At 38.1% G+C, this 20167-nt stretch overlaps 1 protein-coding gene across 1 annotated transcript; it reads left to right on the top strand.

The window, feature by feature from the left end:
- The first annotated feature begins 7792 nt into the window (after positions 1-7792).
- LOC137248750 (odorant receptor 7a-like) lies at positions 7793-19102 on the top strand. The gene is made up of 3 exons (XM_067779657.1): positions 7793-8547; positions 11732-12089; positions 18809-19102. The coding sequence occupies exons 1-3, from the start codon at positions 7793-7795 to the stop codon at positions 18878-18880; spliced, it is 1185 nt and encodes a 394-aa protein (XP_067635758.1). The 3' UTR covers positions 18881-19102.
- The last annotated feature ends 1065 nt before the right edge of the window (positions 19103-20167 follow it).

Genomic DNA, 20167 nt, shown 5'->3' with positions numbered 1-20167 from the left:
CCATTTAGGTTCCTCCCTTAAATACCGAACAAACCGTTTCTGCCAGAAACCCAGAAACTAGTTGATCCCAACAGATGTCTGTTTGAAGAGGTCTCTCATCCCAAGGACTTGAGAAATCATATCCGCAAGCATTACGAGGAAATAAGGCACCTGAGAACTCAGCCGTGTGTAGAAAAAACACAAAGTGGTCCTCAAAGATATCCACAAGAAGGCATCGGACCTGTGTGCCAGGAATAGCACGGCGATCCCTGTTTTTAAAGTCAAATACCCTAAACTCGTAGTGCTGGAAGGAACCACCCCAGTTAGACGCGCGTCACCCAAGCTTAACGTCGATCTAGATACTGTAACAGGCTAAATTCTTACTTGTTCAGAATCAACCCCGATATACATACATAATGTATGTCCTGCTTGAGATGTGTACCCACATGAACATCATGAACCATCATTGCAATTGCAATGTGGAACTCTCTGGCCCATCCCTGTTGAAACTGCAATGATGACAATTTGTGAGTATTTGCACCAATTGGATAGAGCGAAGCACATTAATGAAGAATATGTAAAATCATGTAATAAAAATCAGCTGCAAAGTATTGATTGATGATTTTTAAATGAACTAGAAGGAAAATGAGTTTTTATTCATAAAAGTTGAATGCTCACTTCTTTTAATAGCTTTAGTAGATTCATTGAGCTTTTGTTTAGCTGCTTTTGGAATTTCACACCGAAAGGTGTTAAAGAATCTTGCAATTCATTTTAGGCGTAAACAAAGTTATTCGAAGAACAACATTAATTAAGATTTTTTTTCAACCAAATCAGCTGTTGTTTCGCAAAGGTCTTTTATCTGCTATCGTTTGAAGAACACCCTATTTAAAAACTTGTGTTACCATATAGATTTAATACATTTTAAGCTAAAATATGAAGTTTTCAAAATACCCGCTGCCATAGTGTGATATTCTCGATAACGCCTGAGTTGATAGCTATAGCAGCTAGTGCTCTTTTTTGTTTTTCTTAAAATTTATTTTAAGCCTAAATATATAATAATAATAATAATATTCTCGATAACCGATTGTTCAGATAAGAAGTTCAACGTGAGGAATTTCTCGTGTATATATCTAGAACCGTGAAAACTACCAATCAATGATATGTTTGAGACTTTTGTAAAATATCGATTATTTGCGTTCTTTTTATAGGTTAGCAAACAGGTAACTGCAGGTCTCCACTTAAGGGAGTTCTGCTTTCTGATGACCTGCAACTAGCGAATATGACGAGCAACCTTACAGCATCACTAAGAGCTTTACGGCTAGTGAGCACCGGCAAAGAGGATAAGTATAACAAGAGACGTCAGTTAAGATGTTTGAATCGAACCTAAGGCGAATTCAGTACCAGTAGTGGAATTCACTAACTTATAACGATGCAATTTGTCGAGATTTTAATTAACGATTTTGTCGCTTGCCTTATCGATTCTACTATTAACTAACTAAGTTTTAACGACTCGAAATATATGACATTTAGATTTCGTTTTAATAGTGCGAAAAGCACAAAAGGAATGCCAAACATAAATAAATTTCGTAAACTAACTGCTTTTAAAAGGCATTATTGTGAAGTTTTTAACTATTTTAACAAAAGGTAAGCAAATGCGGTATTATTATCTTTTTTTCTCTGTTGATATCGCAGTTATTCTTGTACCCCTTAATTGACCATCAAGTTGAGAAATAATATCAAGATCCAAGTCTGGGGTTAGTCGGTACAGCAACTCCGTTGCATTCAAGTGGAATGGGTTATCTACTTCTCTAAGAAGGTATCTGTCCACTGGCGATGGACTTAGTAATTCTTCATCTTGTGATAAAACGTACGTCAAGTACTCAAATGCCAATTGATTTATTGATAAAGTAGCTTTTCGTGTTAGAAAGTATTTAATTAAAGTTCCGATTTTCTTTTTTAACTGAAATTGCCAGAAATATTAATTTCGTGATTTTTAACGCAGGCAAATATCGATACAAAATAGTTACTGAATAAAGAAATCGTTATTGTTATCAATTCGCAAATAAAGCGTTGGCAAATGTCGTTAAAAAAGTTAGTGAATTCCACTACAGGTGTTGTTATCCCAACAGCTGATTGCTTCTTCTTGATTATTTTCCATACAACGCCTTGCACAAAAATATGTCAGTTAATGGAAATAAATGAACATTTTCTTTTGACTTGACATTCAAGGCGAATCCATACCAGGTAGTGGCAAAGCGAATTCAAAAGAAAATTCATTGATTTCGATTAACTAACATATTGTTGTACAAGGCTTTGTATGGAAAATTATCAAGAAGAAGCAATCAGCTATTGGGATAACACCACCTCTACTGAATTCGCCTTGCTTGGCATTCTTCTGCACGGCGCATTAGTTGAATTCGCTTTGACACCACCTGGTATGGATTCGCATTGATCGAACCTAAACTTCTCGCTGATTTCTAATGTATTTTTTGACATTTTATTTTGTGCCTGGTGGCAAAATTGCTGCAGAAATAACGACTGCCACTTTCGACACTGTGCGCTAGTACCTTTTTTTCAATTTTGGTCCTTTTTAAGTAAGTAGCGACGATTTTGATATTTTTTTCTTTATCACTACTGCCAAGCTACATATGTGTTGCACAGATTCAAAAATCGTTCAATCAGTTAATTGTAGCAGAACAAAGGCAACTCCGGCACATGAAGCAGTAATGTCGGATTTTACAAAAGACTATTTTGTTAATAGTTGATGAAACAACGGACTTGTCAGAACGTTGGGGACCAAAAATCGCTTTTAATAAGCGGAGGCATCTACTGTCATATAACTTTCCATCTGTTTATTCTTCCATGTATTTTACCTCATTTAAATGGGTAAATTTTTGAAATGTAATTGAGAAAACTTTTTTCTAAATTTTCGATGATTCTTTGCCCGGGGAGTGAACCCAGAATCCTCAGTGTCATAGGCGGAGCACGCTACCACCACACCACAGCGGCCGCCTCATACCTTAAAGTTGGAAATACCAAGAGATTATTAATACTACAGATTCCAATGCTAAAGAGTTGCTTTAGCCCTAAAATAATACCAATTAGGAGCTCAATTGAAAATGTTTGGAGTTTCCCCTTGTTTTACCTAGAGTCTCACCTCTAGGGTAGTTTGACAGCTGGATGCAAATTCATATAATATACGTACACATTTGATTGAAAAAAAGGAATTTGTTTGACGGAATGTGAAAAAAACAACTGTTTTATATGACATTTTTAATTTTGTTTATTTGTTTATGAATCATTTCTACAACTAGCGGCCTTCCTTATAATTCACCCGAACTTATCTCTTTTCACATTAAGCTCTCCATTTATCTATCTTTGTAGAGCTAAATGTCAGACTTTTTTAAAGGAAGTTGCAGCCCAATACGTTCAGTAGTGTCCGAGATTACATATTTCCAAAATGTAAGACTTTGATTTATATTAAGTGTTTTCAGCACCAATTATGAAGGGTATGAAATCTTCGGCTCAATCGACAGCAGTTCCGTCCTTACTTGTTTCACTTGACTTAAGTCTGCCGCTGCTCGGTGAGCGCTACGCCCACTTGCTTCCACAAATAAGCATTAGACCCTTTCAAATTTATTTTTTTGGCATTTTTTCCACTTTTCGAAATATTCGAGATCGAAAAAAGTGCGTGCTTTCCATTTCGCTCGTTTTTAACGGAAAGACGAATGGGTAGACAAAATATTTTTTGCTGATAAAATCGATAATGGAAAGTCTACATCTATGCTAAAAAGTGAATCCGAAATGTCAAATGTGGTGGAGTGACAAATAATAGAAATATTAATAGAAAAAGCGGAAAGGGTAATTTTAATCAAATTTGGTTCTAAAATGTTTTAGGTATAGAGGTTTAAAATGTCTTAAGGGCCAGGATGGGATGGTAAAGTTTACTTCGCTCAGCGGTAATGAGCTAAAGACCGCATCATTTATTACCCTGCAGTCAAAAGCCAAAGCAGTCAGCAAACATTCTATTTCATTGACTAGAATTTTGTGGGGTTATTCATACTAGTCAGTTTTAGCATGTTTCATTGACTATAACTTTGTGTTAGTTAGTATTTGAATAATTTATTCGACTAGAATTTCGTCTGTCGGACTCGAGGAAATGCGGGAGCGCTTTCTGTAACCAACTTGCAATACATACTTCAAATGAAAATGCTAGATATCGTAAAAATCAACGGGTACATAAACACAAGCATTACGAGTCACACCCCATCGTTACGTCAAAAGAGGTTAAAGAAGCCATTGAAAAGGCCAAGCCACCCATATCAATAGTCCCAGACCCGTGCCGATGCCAAAACACCTTGGCCATGTGGTTAAAAGCTTTTGCTATTCCAGAATAACAGAGAAAGACCGGAAACCCAGCCAGTATCTACCGTCACGAAAACGTTTAAAGCCGCTATGTATTTCTCAATTAAGTGAAATTCTCCGGTTATCCAGCCATCAGCATGACTTCCGTAAAGTGCATATCACTACCACCGTTCTGAACTCCATTAAAACTCATCATAGGACGGTGCTAGTACAGTTTGGCCTGTTTTGACACAGTAAACCATGGCTGGTTCGTTCCTTTTCCGTTAGATAGATAGATAACACAGTTCTACAAAAACAAAAAAATCAAAACACTTTTCAAGTGACCTAGTGTACGTTATAGGCCTTGACGAGTACATCATGATAATGTGTTTCAATATTGTCTAACACCCCTAAATTTTCAAGTTATTGTCTAAAAACCGGGTTTCGCCTACTGCGCGCACTCTAACCATCATAACTTCGTCATATTTTAACCGATTTTCGATCGCTTTACGGTTTGGAAAGAAGAAGATTCAAGCTTTAAGCCGATTTATATATGTTTATACTATTGGGACATTTTCCAAAAGTTATCTAAGATTTACCATTTTTGCCCCCGTTTTTCAGAGTTTGACGTCGTTTTTATGTATCGTATGATAAAAAAACAAATATTTTTTTATTGGTGAACCCTAGCAGTTCTCTTGGCTTGATAGATTTAATGTGGTCATGGTGAGCCCATAAACTTAGCCCTGCGTCTTGAGATTGCGTCACATTCCAGGAGGATATGGTCCGCCGTCTTCGCTGATCGATCACAAAATCGGCATGGGTTATCCCGTTACTTTTTAGTTTTTATATTTTAAAATTTATTCCAAAGTATAATGTATTGAAGAGATAAATTTTAGAGTGATATATGTATGTATATATACACATACTTTTTAAAAATATGAAATTTAATGAATAAAACGAATTTGAGCTAATTTATCAATTTTCAACCAAACTAGGAGTAGTATATTAACTAGTAGGATGCTGATGCAAATATCGACTAATATATCAACTGGTATTACAATAATGCATAGACTGAGTAGTATTCCCAACTGGTATGTTGATGTTGAATACACTAACTAGTATGTCAATTGGTATGATATCTTAATATATAAAAAACACGTGTCACAGGTTTGAGGCCAATGGACTCCGATTTGAGGTACTAAGACATTTTTTTTAATTCAGGAGAGTCTTTAGTTGTTCTATATGCAATTTTTAAGAATTTCAAAAGCAACGAATATCTGCATTTCGTTTTATTATTATAGTGAAGTGTGAAAAATAAAAATCTATATATATTAAACTGACTAGGAGTAGGCCTGGGACTGGAATAAAATACATACCACCCTCTGGGACAGGCAATAAGGGATGCAGAAGAATGAGAAGGAATTGAGAGAAGAGAAAAGAGAGAAGGAGATTGAGAAAGAGATAGAATGAGACGAAGATGAAGATAGATGAAGCGAAAAAGACGGAGGGAGGAGTGAATAAAAGGATTAGAAAAAATTGAAGAGGGGGAGAGGGCAGAGTCAGACGGAAAAAGCTTATTAAAATGTATGCAGATAGGCCAAATTTATGGCAGGACAACGTCTGCCGGGTCTTCTAGTTGGTGTATATAATAAACATCGCCGTGTTAAAAATACCAGTCGCTAATATGGAAAAATTACAGAACTCATACTAGTTCAGATTTTTGGCAAACGAGTATTCTTCTAGTATACAACTAGTTGGTTTGACTGCAGGGTAATCTCTACCTATAAATGTCAGAGCATCAAGCCTAAACCACAACACCGAATAACGTGAATATGTACACAGTTCTATATTCTGCCTTCAGAACGGTAATAGAAATAGTTTTTTTTCACAACAAATGTCGGAAAGTGGACAAGGGACCGACTTATTCTAAATAAAATAGTGTACTGTGCGATTTGCTTGAAATTCGGTATGTGGGTACTTTCATAATTTGAAAAATGTTTCTTTCCGGGAAGTTGACCAGGGACCGACCTATTCCAATAAATGTAATTTATGGCGCGATTCTCTTGAAACTTGGTACACGTCTTTCACTAGGATAATATTTGAGAAACTTTTCATTCCTGCGGCCGACCTACATATCTTGACCCTAGAAAGATAAAGTTATTTTTTTATCCTATAAATATAGCCTACGTCTGAGAGACGTGTTCAAGTTTAAGGACCCTAAAGATGTAAAAAAAAACTTACATTTTTTTGGCTTTTTTTAATCATTTATTTGATATACATATATTCACTTCTTTTAAATGTTTTTTAAGAAAAAATATTGTTTTTTTTTTAATATTAAAAATTAAGTTTGACTTGACTTGGACTTATCCTTACAAAAATCAGTCTTTTTCGAAGGACCTCAGTTTATAGCAAAAAAATTAAAATTAAATACATTTTTTTGTACTTCAATTGAATGAATTAATTGTTTTAAACTACACTTAAAAATATTAGCTAAAATTGCCATTTTAGGCAAAAATTACATATAAAATTTGTAGTCACGTAAAAGATAACGATATGTCTTTTAGACGTATTTTTAAAAAACAATCGTATACATTTCAGCAAACAAAAAAGATACTACTGAAAAACACCCCCCACTGACAAGCTGGTAATGGTAGCTGAGAAAACTGAGAATTAGAATGTTCTCTCTTTACGATTGTGGGAGACTGAGAGCAAAATTAAAACGACGTACGTCTCGCAGACGTACGTTATCTCACTAGGGTTAATATGCATATTTCTTCTTACTGGTGTTTATGACTGAATTTTTCCCGAACGGCTGGACGGATTTTGATGAAATTTTGTGTCGGTGTTCGAGTACTTCCTTGAATAGCTGATTATTTGGGAAACTTTTACTTCAGGAAATTGGACCAGAGATCAGCCTACTTACTTGAAATAATCTTGTTAATAGAGCGATTTGCCATATATTTAGTATAGGTGTTCCTCTTCGACACGCTTAATATCTGTGACCTTTTACTTCTAGCACGAGGACCAAGGTACGATCAATTTGTTTGATACGAAGAAAAGACAAAGTTGTGTCCGGAGCACGTTGATTCAACGCTATGCCACCGTTTAATAGATTGATTTTGTGTTTAAATGCAAGTGTAGTCTTCTCTGGTATAAAATTGGAACCCAGTTCTGCGCACTCACTTTCACGATCACCTGTATAATCGAAATTTCAAACCAAATTTGGTTTGTTCTTATAGGTTTGGTCTGTAGTAAACAAAAGTTTCAGAAATAGGCTCAAACTTTTAACTGTGTACAGATGAACGCTGGGTATGAAAAGAAAACTTCCATTGCCGTCTAATGTACATACATACATATACATATTTGTTGAAATAACATTAAGTCGTGGTATATAAATCACCATCAACCTCCATAGTCTTCAGTATATTTTGAATACTTTACCCATTTTAACCAAAAAAAATACTAAAATATGCTCGATTTAATAAAAGGACGTGGTCGTGCAGTATTCGCTTCTAGCGATGCAGTCATTTACTTATTCAATTTTTATAAATTCATTGGACTTAATCCACCATCTAAATATCGTATACCATATTTTATTTATTCAGCAATCATGACATCTCTCTCTGCTCTTTTTTTATTCGTTCTATTTAGTGCTTCGTTATACAACGATCTAGACGTACTATCCATAATGGAAATCTTACAATATCTCGGAGGTTTATTAAATGCCCTTGCTATACCCGTTAAATCACTGGCGTTCTTCTCAAATGTGAAAAGCCTACGCAGCATTGAACAAATTTTAACTAAATTGGATAAATATTATACAGCGCCGGCAGATCAAATTAAAATTAAACGTTGTGTAATTTTTTGTAATCTTTTAGCATTTGTTTTTGGAGTCTCATATGCAATGTATTTGTCAACAACTTCTTTTGGTGCATTGCTGACTGGTCGTGCTCCATATGCACTTTGGATACCAAACTTGGATTGGCGTAATTCTAAATCGGAGTACTATGTACAATTTGTTTTCGATTTCGTTGTAGTATTTTATGCCTTAGGCCATCAAGTTGTTTATGATTCATATCCAGGTATATATATTTATATAACGCGTACGCAAATTCAATTGTTGGCGAGACGTGTGGAACGTTTGGGCTATGACGAACAAAAAAGTCAAGTACAAAATGTTAATGAGCTAAGGGAATGTATTGCTGTTCATCAGGATATTCTAAGGTAAATAAAGTTTATATCTCCATAAACAGTTTCATGGTATAAGTAGTCGAGGTAAAATCACTCTATGATGTAGGCAGCCATCTAGGTAAAAGTCTAGAACTGGGGTCGACTGCTAATACGCGTCCAAAAATATGGGGAGTGGTGTCAAAAGACGCGCATGAGTGCTTTCACACTTTGCAAGTATCTTCCACTTCTTTGAACTTTTCCAACATTTTGCGCAATTAAAGACTGACTGCATTTTAACAAAAGAATAGAAAACAAAATCTGTTGGAAAGTATTTTTCTTGTATAGTGAGAATGTTTATAACAGTGCTTCGAAATTTTTCTTAGGGGGGCAAACTCAAATATTAAAACTAAACATATTTATATATGTACGAGCCGAACCCGTGCGTATCTTGCGCAACCGATATAAAAGTCATTGTGAATGATAACTAAGTGTGCTATCTTATCTGTCAAATGCCTGACAGGATGTTCAATATGGCTACTCTTTAGCGTTTTGACAGGGTGTTCAATATGGCGGCGCCTATCTTCAGCGGGTGATAGAAAGAGATACAGAATGAGACAGCGATAGTCAAATACAAATCAGGTGATCCAATCACTTTGGAGTTTTGGCGTCTATGCAGAAGATATCACACTTTGTTATCATTCACAATGATAAAAGTCTCTTATTAAATATCGACAGAAATCAGCTGTTCTATCAATCAAATAAAACTAACATCTGGCGTATGGTAGCAACTGTCGGTAATGCAGTGAAAATATTCACAATAGTGCCATATTACAAATAGATTTCTTTGTGTGCTCACAATCGTTTATTTATAACAAATTATTTTAATAAAATATACCCAAATAAAAGCATTACGACCAAAATTGCCCAAAAGTTCGCCAATAGCCCGAATCTCCATCTTTGCAACCAAAATTTTGTTTATAGATTTGGATTCCAAATAAGAGCGAAAAAGGGACCCGTACATAAAAACAGCAATTAGAAATAATATATATGATGATAGTTTTCGTTCAATATTTATTACATATACATTCGTATTTATTTCGATTATTTTCTATTAGTTTTCACAGTTTAATACAATATCGGGTCAAAAAAAATATACAACGTTCAATCATGCCTTCATTGCTACTTCTAAAATACATTTCTTAATACGTAGCCGCTCACATATGTCGATTAACTTCGTACTAAATAATCTGTTGTTCCCTTCTCGCACTGTTTCAACCTATAGAAAATTCGGTCAACCTTGAAATATTACCAAAGGTTGTTTTCCGATTTTTTTCGCGAAACGAATCCTCCCATGATTTGTTTCAAATCCAAAGATCCAGTTCTTATAATAAAATTTTTCCTCTTATGAATACAATGATTTCGCACAATTGAACAAAAAACTATCCCATATAATGTTACCCAGTGTTTCATGATTTAAAGTCACTATGGTACATCTTGTATAATTTTTCACATATGTAAATACTCTGCAATTTGTTATCCTTAAAAAATTTGTTAGAGCTTTCCGCCGACTAAATAACCTTCCCCTCCCACTTGATAGTTTTAGATAAAATCGGGTCTATGTGACCCCTTACTTAACTGCAGTGATATTGGAGATCACAAAAAAATGGTTTCTGTTATTATTACCATACAGGCACTTAATAGATTAGAAATGGTGTAGGGGAGTTCAGACTGTAAGCACAAGGTAGGTGCGTGTAAGTGGCATGCTGTATCAGAGAATTCAAAAAGTAAGCGGAAGGGTAGTCACTGTTGGGATATATTTTATATTAATTATAATTTTATATCTTTTAAATTTTTTAATATTTTTTTATTTCAATATATTAATAATGATAGCTGTATTTCGTTGCTAAATATTACAATTAAATCACTAGCTAGCTTATCGAATTGCATGGAAAGCAACAATAAAAAGTAATCGAATTAAGTTGAAACCGCTTAGGTAATTGTCGACCTGATTGATAGTGTTGTATAGTGTTGCACATTCAAAAATAGGGCACTATTGTGAACGAGCGAATGAAATGGACATACGGATGTGCAGATAAACAAAAATAACAAACTAACAGCGTTGCAGCAGGGTGCCATACATACATACAAACACACGCATTTCATGTATTTTGCTTTTGTAATTCTTTGGTTGAGTGTCAAAAATATACTGCGCTAGAAGTAGAAATGTCATAGCAGCTAAAAAAAAGTAACAATTAGCTGATAAACTTCCACCATCTGTATGGTTTTGCCATAATGAAACTTTTTAGCAAGTTGAAGCGTTTTTCAAACTCGCTTGCAAAAAAAAACAACTGATATTACATTAACAAGTAATCAAAAGTTTTCTTTTTGATGCAATAATTTAAAAATAACTAAAATCTATATTTTCTAATTTTAACAAAGTTGAAACAAGTAAAGTATAATTATAAACCCCACAGTCACTACACTGTAGCGTAATGTGAAAACAATGTACTGTGTGGTACAATTGATATTAGCAAAATCAGGCACTAAATTAAGTCAGGGCGAGGCGTTTTATCAATTTCTTTTGGAAATGTTAACGGATTGTTATCGGTGTGTTGTCAATTTCTTATCGACGGGTTATAAGTTTGTTATAGGTGTGTAATCAAGGAGATATAAAAGAGTTATCGATTTGTTGTCGAAGTACTATATATTTTCCATCGATAGCAAAATTTGTTTACCGGCGCCTTAGCGATTTGTCATCAAAAATGTTCCATTCACTATCGGAAATTTATCAATTTTTATTGAGAAGTTATCGATATGTTATCACGAAATTAACTATTGACTGTCGAAAAGTTATTGATTTGTTATTAAAAATTCATAAAAAAAGTTATCGACTTGTTTTTAAAAAATATCGATTTATTGTTGAAAGGTTATCGATTATTTATCCCTAAGTTATCAATATGCTATCTCAATGTTATCGATTTGTTATTTCTTTTCTGCAAAATTACAGAGGTAGCTTGTGTGTTTTGGTTAACTTAAAAACATGAGTTTTCTATAGGTACACCTTTATGTTTCTACATCTAACTTCACGAGTACATAACTAGTTACCTGGTACTTACGCCGTTTTTTCCTGTGACATGGAATATATTTGTGTAGGATAGCTACAGCATTTGGGATATTGCAAATATTAAATCCTTTGAAAATGTAACCTTAGCAAAATTATTTTTGTTTAATTTTCTAGATTGGTCAACATTTATAAACCCGTCGTATCTATAACAATATTTGCGCAATTTTTTGTTGCCGCCGCTATATTGAGCGTCAATTTGGTCAACTTTGTCATCTTTGCTAATTTACAAACTCGTATCGCCTTATGTTTCTATTACTTAGCTGTCGCCCTACAAACTTTGCCAACATGTTATCAAGCATCACAGTTGGAAATTGATTGTGAGAAATTGTCTTTGGCTATATTTCATTGTAATTGGGGTATGCAAAGTAAACGTTTTCACAATTTGTTGGTATATTTTTTACATCGTTCTCAAGATCTTATACCGCTTACGGCTATGAAATTGGTGTTGATCAATTTGGCGACTAATTTGGCGGTGAGTATACATACATTCCGCAGCTGTAAAAGTTAGCAGCGGCGAAATGGGACCCACATGTTTTATGCCGATTTCGAACGTTATCTGCAAGGCGGATGTGTTTTCAATGAGAAGCTTTTCTTGACAGAAATACACTCGGAGCGCTTGGCAAATGATTGCCGAGGGGCGATCCCGCTTAGAGATACTTTCTTCTAGGTTAGGTTGAACTGGCCGGTCCATGAGGACCTCACATAGACTGATTGAGTCCGTAGTGTTACCAGAAGTTCGTTTTAACGACCAAACTGAAAAACCCTTTCAAAAACCAGGACCTATGTTATAAAATAACTCCGTCCTCTTGGCAAATACTAGAAGCTTCCTAGGACTTAAGCCATTTGCTGCTTCTAGATCTTACAGCTGTATAACTACTAATAGTTGGAGTCTTAGCCTGGCAAGTGCGGGGCACGAGCACAGAACGTGTTTCCTCCTCCAACCCGCACTTCCTACATCTGCTACCACTGACCAAGCCTAATTTAAAGGCATGTGACGCCAGAAGGCAGTGTCCAGTCAGAATACCCGCCATGAGTCTACAGTCCTCTCTTTTTAATGATAGAAGCAACTTTGTTAGTCTAAGGTTGTAAGACCTACACATAATCTTCGACACTTTGCATCCCCGCGCTTGAACCTACGCCTTTCCCGCTTGGTCGATCATGTGCACTTCTCGCTTTCGCTTAATCTCGCCCAGTCTAATTGGGACGTCTACGGAGTAAGCTTCAAGGGATGCGCCCTTTTTAGCTAGTTCATCCGCTTTTTCATTCCCATCTATTCCCATATGCCCTGGGACCCAATATAGATGTATGCTTCTCCCTGTCCCGATTCTCTCCAGAGACTGCTTACACTCTAACACGCATTTAGATGCTATGCTATGCGAGATTATTGCCTAAATTGCTGCTTGACTGTCAATATAAAAGTTAACACGATTGCAGCTTAAGCTATTCTCTTCCAGGGTTTCTACTGCTTTGGTTACGGCTAATATTTCCGCTTGGAAAGCGCTACAGTAATCCGGCATCCTGTAGGATCTGCTTATTTCCGGATCAGCACAGTATACCGCAGACCCTACTCCTTCCACTACTTTGGAACCATCTGTGTACACATGTATTGCCTCGTCCGCCATTTGCGCACCCTTGCGCCAACCGTCCAACTCTATTGTGGCCTTAAGATCTCCCTCGAAGCGCAGATAAGGAATCGGTAGTCTGTTCGTCTTGATGACGCTTACTACTATAGCCATATGGTCGGCGTTCAAGCTGCCCCGAGGCACAGAGCCTGGTTGCAGTTGTTAATGCTATGTTCTTTGCTACCAGGTCTACAGGTGGAATGTGCAGAATGGCATACAGTGCAGCCCTCGGGGTTGTTTTCAGGGTTCCCGTAATGCTAAGCATCGATGGTCTGCACACCCCCTCTAATTTTTTGAGGTATGTAGTTTTTTGTGTAGCTTTCCACCAAAAAACAAGAACTCCATAGTATAGAATAGGGCTTACAATCGCTGTAAAAACCCAAAGAGAAAGAGAGGGCGATAAGCCCCACGTACACCCCAGCATTCGTTTGCATGCATAAAGTGCGTTGAGGCCTTCTTCATCCTCTCCTCCACCTTGAGCTTCCATGACAGCTTACTGTCTAGGATGATTCCTAGATATTTTGTGCAGGGCTTCTCCTGTAAGGTCACCCCTCCTAACTTAGGCCTGGTCCAATTTGTGAACAAGACCATATCCGTCTTCTCCGCATTGACTTTCAACCTTCATTAGATGACCAGGTATGTATACCCCGAAGCGCCCGAACCATCAAAAAACTAATCGTTGGAAGGCACTTTCCACTTATGACAATTGCAACGTCATCTGCGTAAGCCGTAAGTTTTACGCGTCCCTTATCAAATAGCCTGAGCAGTTGGTTGATGACCAGCGTCCACAGCAGAGGTGATAGCACCCCTCCCTGCGGCATGCCTCTGTCCACTGATTTCGTTGCCTCGTACAATCCCCATTGTGATGTAATCTTCCTGCAATTTAACATGCAGCCGATCCATCTCGTTAAGGCTGGATGTACTTTAATGTATTTAAGACCTTCCATAATCGCCTATTTAGAAACATTATTGAAAGCCCCGGCGATGTCCAAGAAGACTCCTAGAGTATATTCCTTATATTCCAGGGATTTCTCTATGCTTATTACCACCAATGTAATGCGGTGTCTACCGACTTGCCATTGGTGTACGCATGCTATGTTGTGGAGAGCAGCTTTTCATCCACGTTGGACGTTATGTACACATCTATCAGCCTCTCAAAGGTTTTGAGCAGAAATGATGTTAAGCTGATGGGTCTATAGTCTTTGGGATACACGTGGCCGGTCTTCCCCGCCTTTGTTAGGAAAGTTGCGCGAGAAGTTTTCCAAGAGTACGGTACAAGAATCGGCCTTAATCACCCATCGAATATTATCTTAAGCCATTCCACGACCGTCATACTTGAAACTTGTAGCATGGCCGGGAATATACCATCTGGGCCCGGCGATTTAAACTTAGAAAACGTCTTCACTGCCCATTCGATATTGGTACCGGTCACCAAGCCCGTCACTACCCGCTCCGTGATCGAAGTGTGAGTGATGTCTGCTGGCTCTTCTGAACCGTCTCCCGATGGGAAATGTGTGTTGAAAAGCACCTCAAGAGATTCCTCACTATTACGTGACCATTCCCCGTTCTCTTTCTTTATTAGTGCCTGCACTATGTTTGCCCTAGCTAGGACTTTTTTCAACCGTGCTGTTTCGCTTGAACACTCTATGTCCGTACAGAAACTTTTCCATGAGATTCTCTTCGCCTTGGAAATTTCACGCTTGTAGATCCTCAGTACATCCCTGTACTCGTCCCGACACGCTTCGCTTTCCGCGGTCTTTGCGAGCTTAAACATTTCTTTTACCTGTCTTCTTAGAACACTCAGCTCATTGCTCCACCATGGCGGCTTTGCTTTTCCTCTAAATCTTCTTAGAGGGCAAACTTTGTTATACGCAGTCATAAGCGTCTTTGTTAGGAATTCATTCGACTCCTCCAGTCCCTCCACATTGGCAACCTCTTTGGGTTGTCCCAGTTTTGATTCTACCTGTTTCTGGAAATTAGTCCAGTTCCTTGACCTAGGGTTTTTGAAGGTTCCCCCTTTCTCTACCCCCTTTAGGGGGATGCTGAAGCTGATATACACATGGTCGGAAAAGGATGGTCTATCAAGAACCATCCAATCATACCTTGATATATCACGCTCGGAGCCCAATGTAATATCCAGAACATTTCTGGATGTTGGACCAATGTATGTAGGGACATTTCCCCTGTTGGCTATCTGCAAATTTGTTTGCAGGATGTAACAAATAGAGATTCGCCTCTTTCGTTCGTCACGGCTCCTCCCCACGCATTGTGTTGCGCATTTGCATTTGCGCCTATGACCAACCGCCCCCAGCGGGTTAGGGGGTCAGAATATACCCACGGTAGATATGCCAGTTGTAAGAGGCGACTAAAATACCAGATTCAAGTTGCTGTGTAGCGCAACCCTTTAGGTTGCCGGCGCAATATATAGCTTCTCCAAACCCAATTGTCAACCTCACCTATCCGCGGCGAATCCTGTTTCACTAACAGACGAGGCTCTGGCGACCCTAATCTCCTCATGGTACTTGGGATTGTGGAGGGAGGGGATGGCCTGAAGGTTTAATGTGGCCACATAAATCGTTCCCGAGATGGTCGGGCTAGCACCTTAATGGTGCTGTCGTACCGGAGCGTACCGGATCTGTATCCGGCAAATGACCATCAAATCGATAACACTCCCCAAATCCTTCAGGGAGCAACCTTATCGCTACAAAAACAACAACTAACCGCCCTTTGCGCCCTTCCTCCTGTACTAGCCTTTTGCACTCCATCGTTGGAACTTCCGCAGCATGGGCCATGTAGCAGGACGCCAGGATAAATTCCTGCTTATTCTTTTGCTCAACGGCCACCACTACGATGTCCTCAGTAGTGTAATTAGGCAGCATATATGAATGCAGCTGTTTCCTTACCATTACTACAGCTCGCATCCGTCCTGCCGTTTGCGCGTAGTAAACGCCAAACCCGCTCGCGCGAAGTCCAGAAACATATACTTTCTTCTAATTGCAAAAAATTGTTTCTAAAAATGTGATGTTACTTTGCCCGGGACGTGAACCCAGGATCTTTGGTGTAATAGGCACAGTATGCTACCACCACAACACGGCGGCCGCCCTGCATTTACTATCACAATAATCAAAATCACATTTTAATAATCCTCCAGCTGATAAAGTGCTAACAGTTATTTTTTTTTTTTTATTACCACGGAAATACATATTGGAACGAATTTAGTGAAATTCCGCTTAATTGCAACCTTCTGCTTACGTTCGTATCGCTAAACTGTTGTATAAAACACTCCAATATTCTGTACTACAAATGGTCTTTATTAGACTACTTTGAGAGTACTTCGCAATTAAACTTCAATTCGCAACTGATAGCATGCCTAAATCAAACTGAGTACTGAACTACTCAGCTTTCGCTGCTTTTATACTCCCTGTTGTCTCGTCCACCCATTTCTCCTAAGGTCTAGTAACTTCTCGAAATTCATCCATATATGTAAATGTATATTTGTAGTTTGTATCCATATGCGTGTGTATATGTGAGTACTACTTCTGCTGGTGATGACATGCATTTGTATCTCTCTGCTGCCTTGCATGTATGTGAATAAATGATGATTGATTGGATGTACACAATAGTGGAAGCTTACTTTATTGTTGTTGTGCCTTTATTTACTTAGTATCAGATTAGTGATGTGAATCAATTAGTGATGATAATATTCGTCACAATGTTTATATTAATGTCTGGTAAGGAAGTTGTATCATTTTATTCGTTGCTGGCCGAGTAACCGAACTTTTCATGACAGACCCGACATCAAGTTTTGTACAACTTTTTTATCCACTTTTAGCGACACTATTCGCCACATTATTTTTACTTCTGTAACGATTTTGGTGGTTTCTCTATTCTAAAAACGTTTGCTTTCGTCGGAGTCCAATATCCTTTAACTGGCCACAACTAAGGCACGCGACGCGGACTCAAGTTTTTCCTAAAATAATTTATATTGTTATCTTCGAACCACTTTTGGGTGACAGGAGCGTAATGTTCTGGAGCCGAGTCCGTCCAAAATATAGATTAATCATTATGGCGACGTTAGAAATTCTTTCTCCTAAAAATTTCTGCGTTGATGGTTACCATCGTAGAGAACGGCATGGATTTATGTTCACATTCACAAACAGCTTGCCAAATCAGACTATTCTTCAAGGAGACTTCAAGCAGTAAAACTGGGCACCTGGAAATTTTCTTACGTAAATTTTCAAACACAGTTTCGTCGCCCATAATAACACAAAAACTTGTGTATATCAGTTTGGTCTCTTAGACCTTACAGGGAAATGCTTTTTGACGTCTGTTTTTCACTCCTTTTTGAAACTTTTTATATGTAGGTTTTAATATAATTTCTCTGCTTGATTCGTGTGCCTCGCACAAGTGTGGTTTTGGCTATTTTGCTTAATAGGGGATTATTATTCCCTAACTGGGCGCCTACTGATCCCTTTGAGTGGCCACTTCTTCGGCTAAAGCCGTTCTTGGGGCAGTGTCAACTGGCAACTGTAACATTCATTATTCGTCCAAATATACAAGAATTATCTACGTAGCTCTTCATTCTTACTCAGTTTTCGTCTTTCTTGAAGCATTTACTTCCAAAGCTAATATATTTTTAAAAATGCTTTGAAAAACTAACTCAGAAATGATAAGGACACTCCCCGAAGGCTTGGGAAGTGTTACCGATGTTGATGGTCCTTTGCCGGATGCAGATCCGGTATGTTCCGGTAACAAGCACCATAAAGGTAATAGCCCGGCCATCTCGGGAACGATTTGGTACGACCACATCCAACCTTATAGGCCATACCGCCCTCCCACCCTCTGGATCCATCAGGAGTTCGGGGTCGCCAGAGCCTCGGCTGTTAATGAAACAGGATCACCACTGGTAGGTGAGGTTGGTAATTGAGTTGGGAACCTGGACATTGCGCTGACAACCCCTAGAGAGGGTTGCGCTACACAATCCCTTGAATCAATTTGGTATTTTAGTCGCCTCTTACGACCGGCATACCTAAAGCGGGTATATCCTAAGCCTCCTAACCCGCTGGGGCGTCATTTGAAGGAAAAGTTAACAGGAGCACGACGGAAATTGGAAGAGAAGCTCGGCTTAAAATCTCTTCGGAGGTTATCGTGCCCTATATTTATTTTTTTTTTTTAAATACTGCAATTTATAATGAAATCTGTTATGGATTGCAATCATTGATTGTATTTAAGTTATAACCTACAACCATTTACTCTTCCTCCAGATGTTGTGCTCTGAGTGTGAATTCAGCAAAGTTGCTAATTTGTTTCAAGCTACAACTTTTCAGTCAACTGGGACGCTCATCCATTTTCCGTTAACATTTCGAATAGTTATTGGACCCATTCCTTACTCCACCAAAGAGTTTCCGCCATAATCGTAAGCATATATGCACTTTCCTATTTTCTGTATGTACTTTTGAAGTAACCGTGCCCTGATACATACATATGCATAATATCACTGTATGCTAACACTTATAAACAAAAGAAGATCTAAATGATATATACTAATACATATCTTTCTATTTTCTAGATTGCTAAATTTTCGTTTTCGCTATACACTTTCATACAAAAAATGGGACTGGACGAAAAGCTGAAGAATTAAAATTATAAAAGAAGAAGATATAAAACAATCTTAATATATGATATTGTGGCGAATGTTAGTATTTTTAACATCACTATGCTGTTAGTAAATAAACACAACAACAGTAAGCCATTTACACCAGTGGTCGCCAACTAGTGAAATTATTATTCGCGCTCACTTCACATACATTATTCTCTTTCGTTTAGTATTTGCTGAACAAGCAGAGTAGCACCGTCAGAGGAGACTAATGTTTATTTGTGCGCTTCCAAACAGATATTTTGCAAAGAAACGCCCATGAGCATAAAGGTTAAATTTGAGCAGTATATTTTGTTAAAATTTCTTGTTACACCCAAGCAATAAAAAATATTTGTATGGCATAATTGCGTATTACATTTTGAGTGTTAGAAAACATGCGTGCATCCCGCGGGGGTATCGGTCCCCTACCGGGCAACTCCTCAGGTGGTGGATAGAGGAACGCTTCCCACAAGACGGGAGGTACTGAGTGAATTAAGTACTCAGGGCGAACCAAAACGAGCAATCCAGTGGAAAAATGGGAATGTGTTGCCACACATTCCAAAGTTCCGGTGAAAGGACGATAGGATCCCGCCCTAAAATACCCCATCAAGCACCCACAGGATCGAGACCAGTACGATCCTGTTGACCAGAACTGGAAATATGATTATGAAATGATTGCTACGGGCTGGCGATGACGATAGGCTACTACCTTAATAAGCAAGGGTGACACCTTGCCGAAACGGCTGGTAGGTTAATATCGTCACCGTCTCCGTCTCGTTAAAACCTTGGCAGGCCTTCAAGTACGTTCGAAACACGTCGCCATTAAGTTGGTGGTGCAGGCTCAGTTGAGACGACTCCTGACTAACGCTGCATTCTTGCTCTGTACACAGACTCCCATAAGGACCTGTGTCAACTCACGCGTGGCCTCCCTGCTTTTTCAAAGATAACCACGGGAATTGAAGACGGCGAATGCACATCGTGCGGAGATAGCGGCTTGAAGCGGAGACCCAATAGAGCAAATTAACAACAAAATAAATACAACAAACGTAGAGAAAGCGAGATAGAAAGGGGCGATGAAGCGGTGTTCAAGAAGAGCACTAAAGTGCTGAGATCGCCGGTTTTAACAACCCCCGCTAAAGCGACCGAAAAAAAAGAACACATGCGTGCATACGACCTACCTCATTGATTTTTTATCAACTATTAAACCACTACAAGGATAATGATTTTATTCTTACTAACGCAGCCATAGTCAAATGAGTGGCGACCACACATTTACACACATACATAGAAGGC

Source organism: Eurosta solidaginis, chromosome 4 (genome assembly GCF_040869045.1).
Source record: "Eurosta solidaginis isolate ZX-2024a chromosome 4, ASM4086904v1, whole genome shotgun sequence".
NCBI classification, from domain to species: Eukaryota; Metazoa; Arthropoda; class Insecta; order Diptera; family Tephritidae; genus Eurosta; species Eurosta solidaginis.
This window is presented reverse-complemented; position numbering and strand designations above follow the sequence as displayed.

Excerpts from the sequence above, each read along its gene's own strand:
- LOC137248750 (XM_067779657.1), top strand. The coding sequence starts at position 7,793 with ATGCTCGATTTAATAAAAGGACGTGGTCGTGCAGTATTCGCTTCTAGC. Across the intron at positions 8,548-11,731 it reads GTTCATCAGGATATTCTAAG|ATTGGTCAACATTTATAAAC; the intron begins GTAAATAAAGTT and ends TTAATTTTCTAG. Across the intron at positions 12,090-18,808 it reads ATTTGGCGACTAATTTGGCG|ATTGCTAAATTTTCGTTTTC; the intron begins GTGAGTATACAT and ends TCTATTTTCTAG.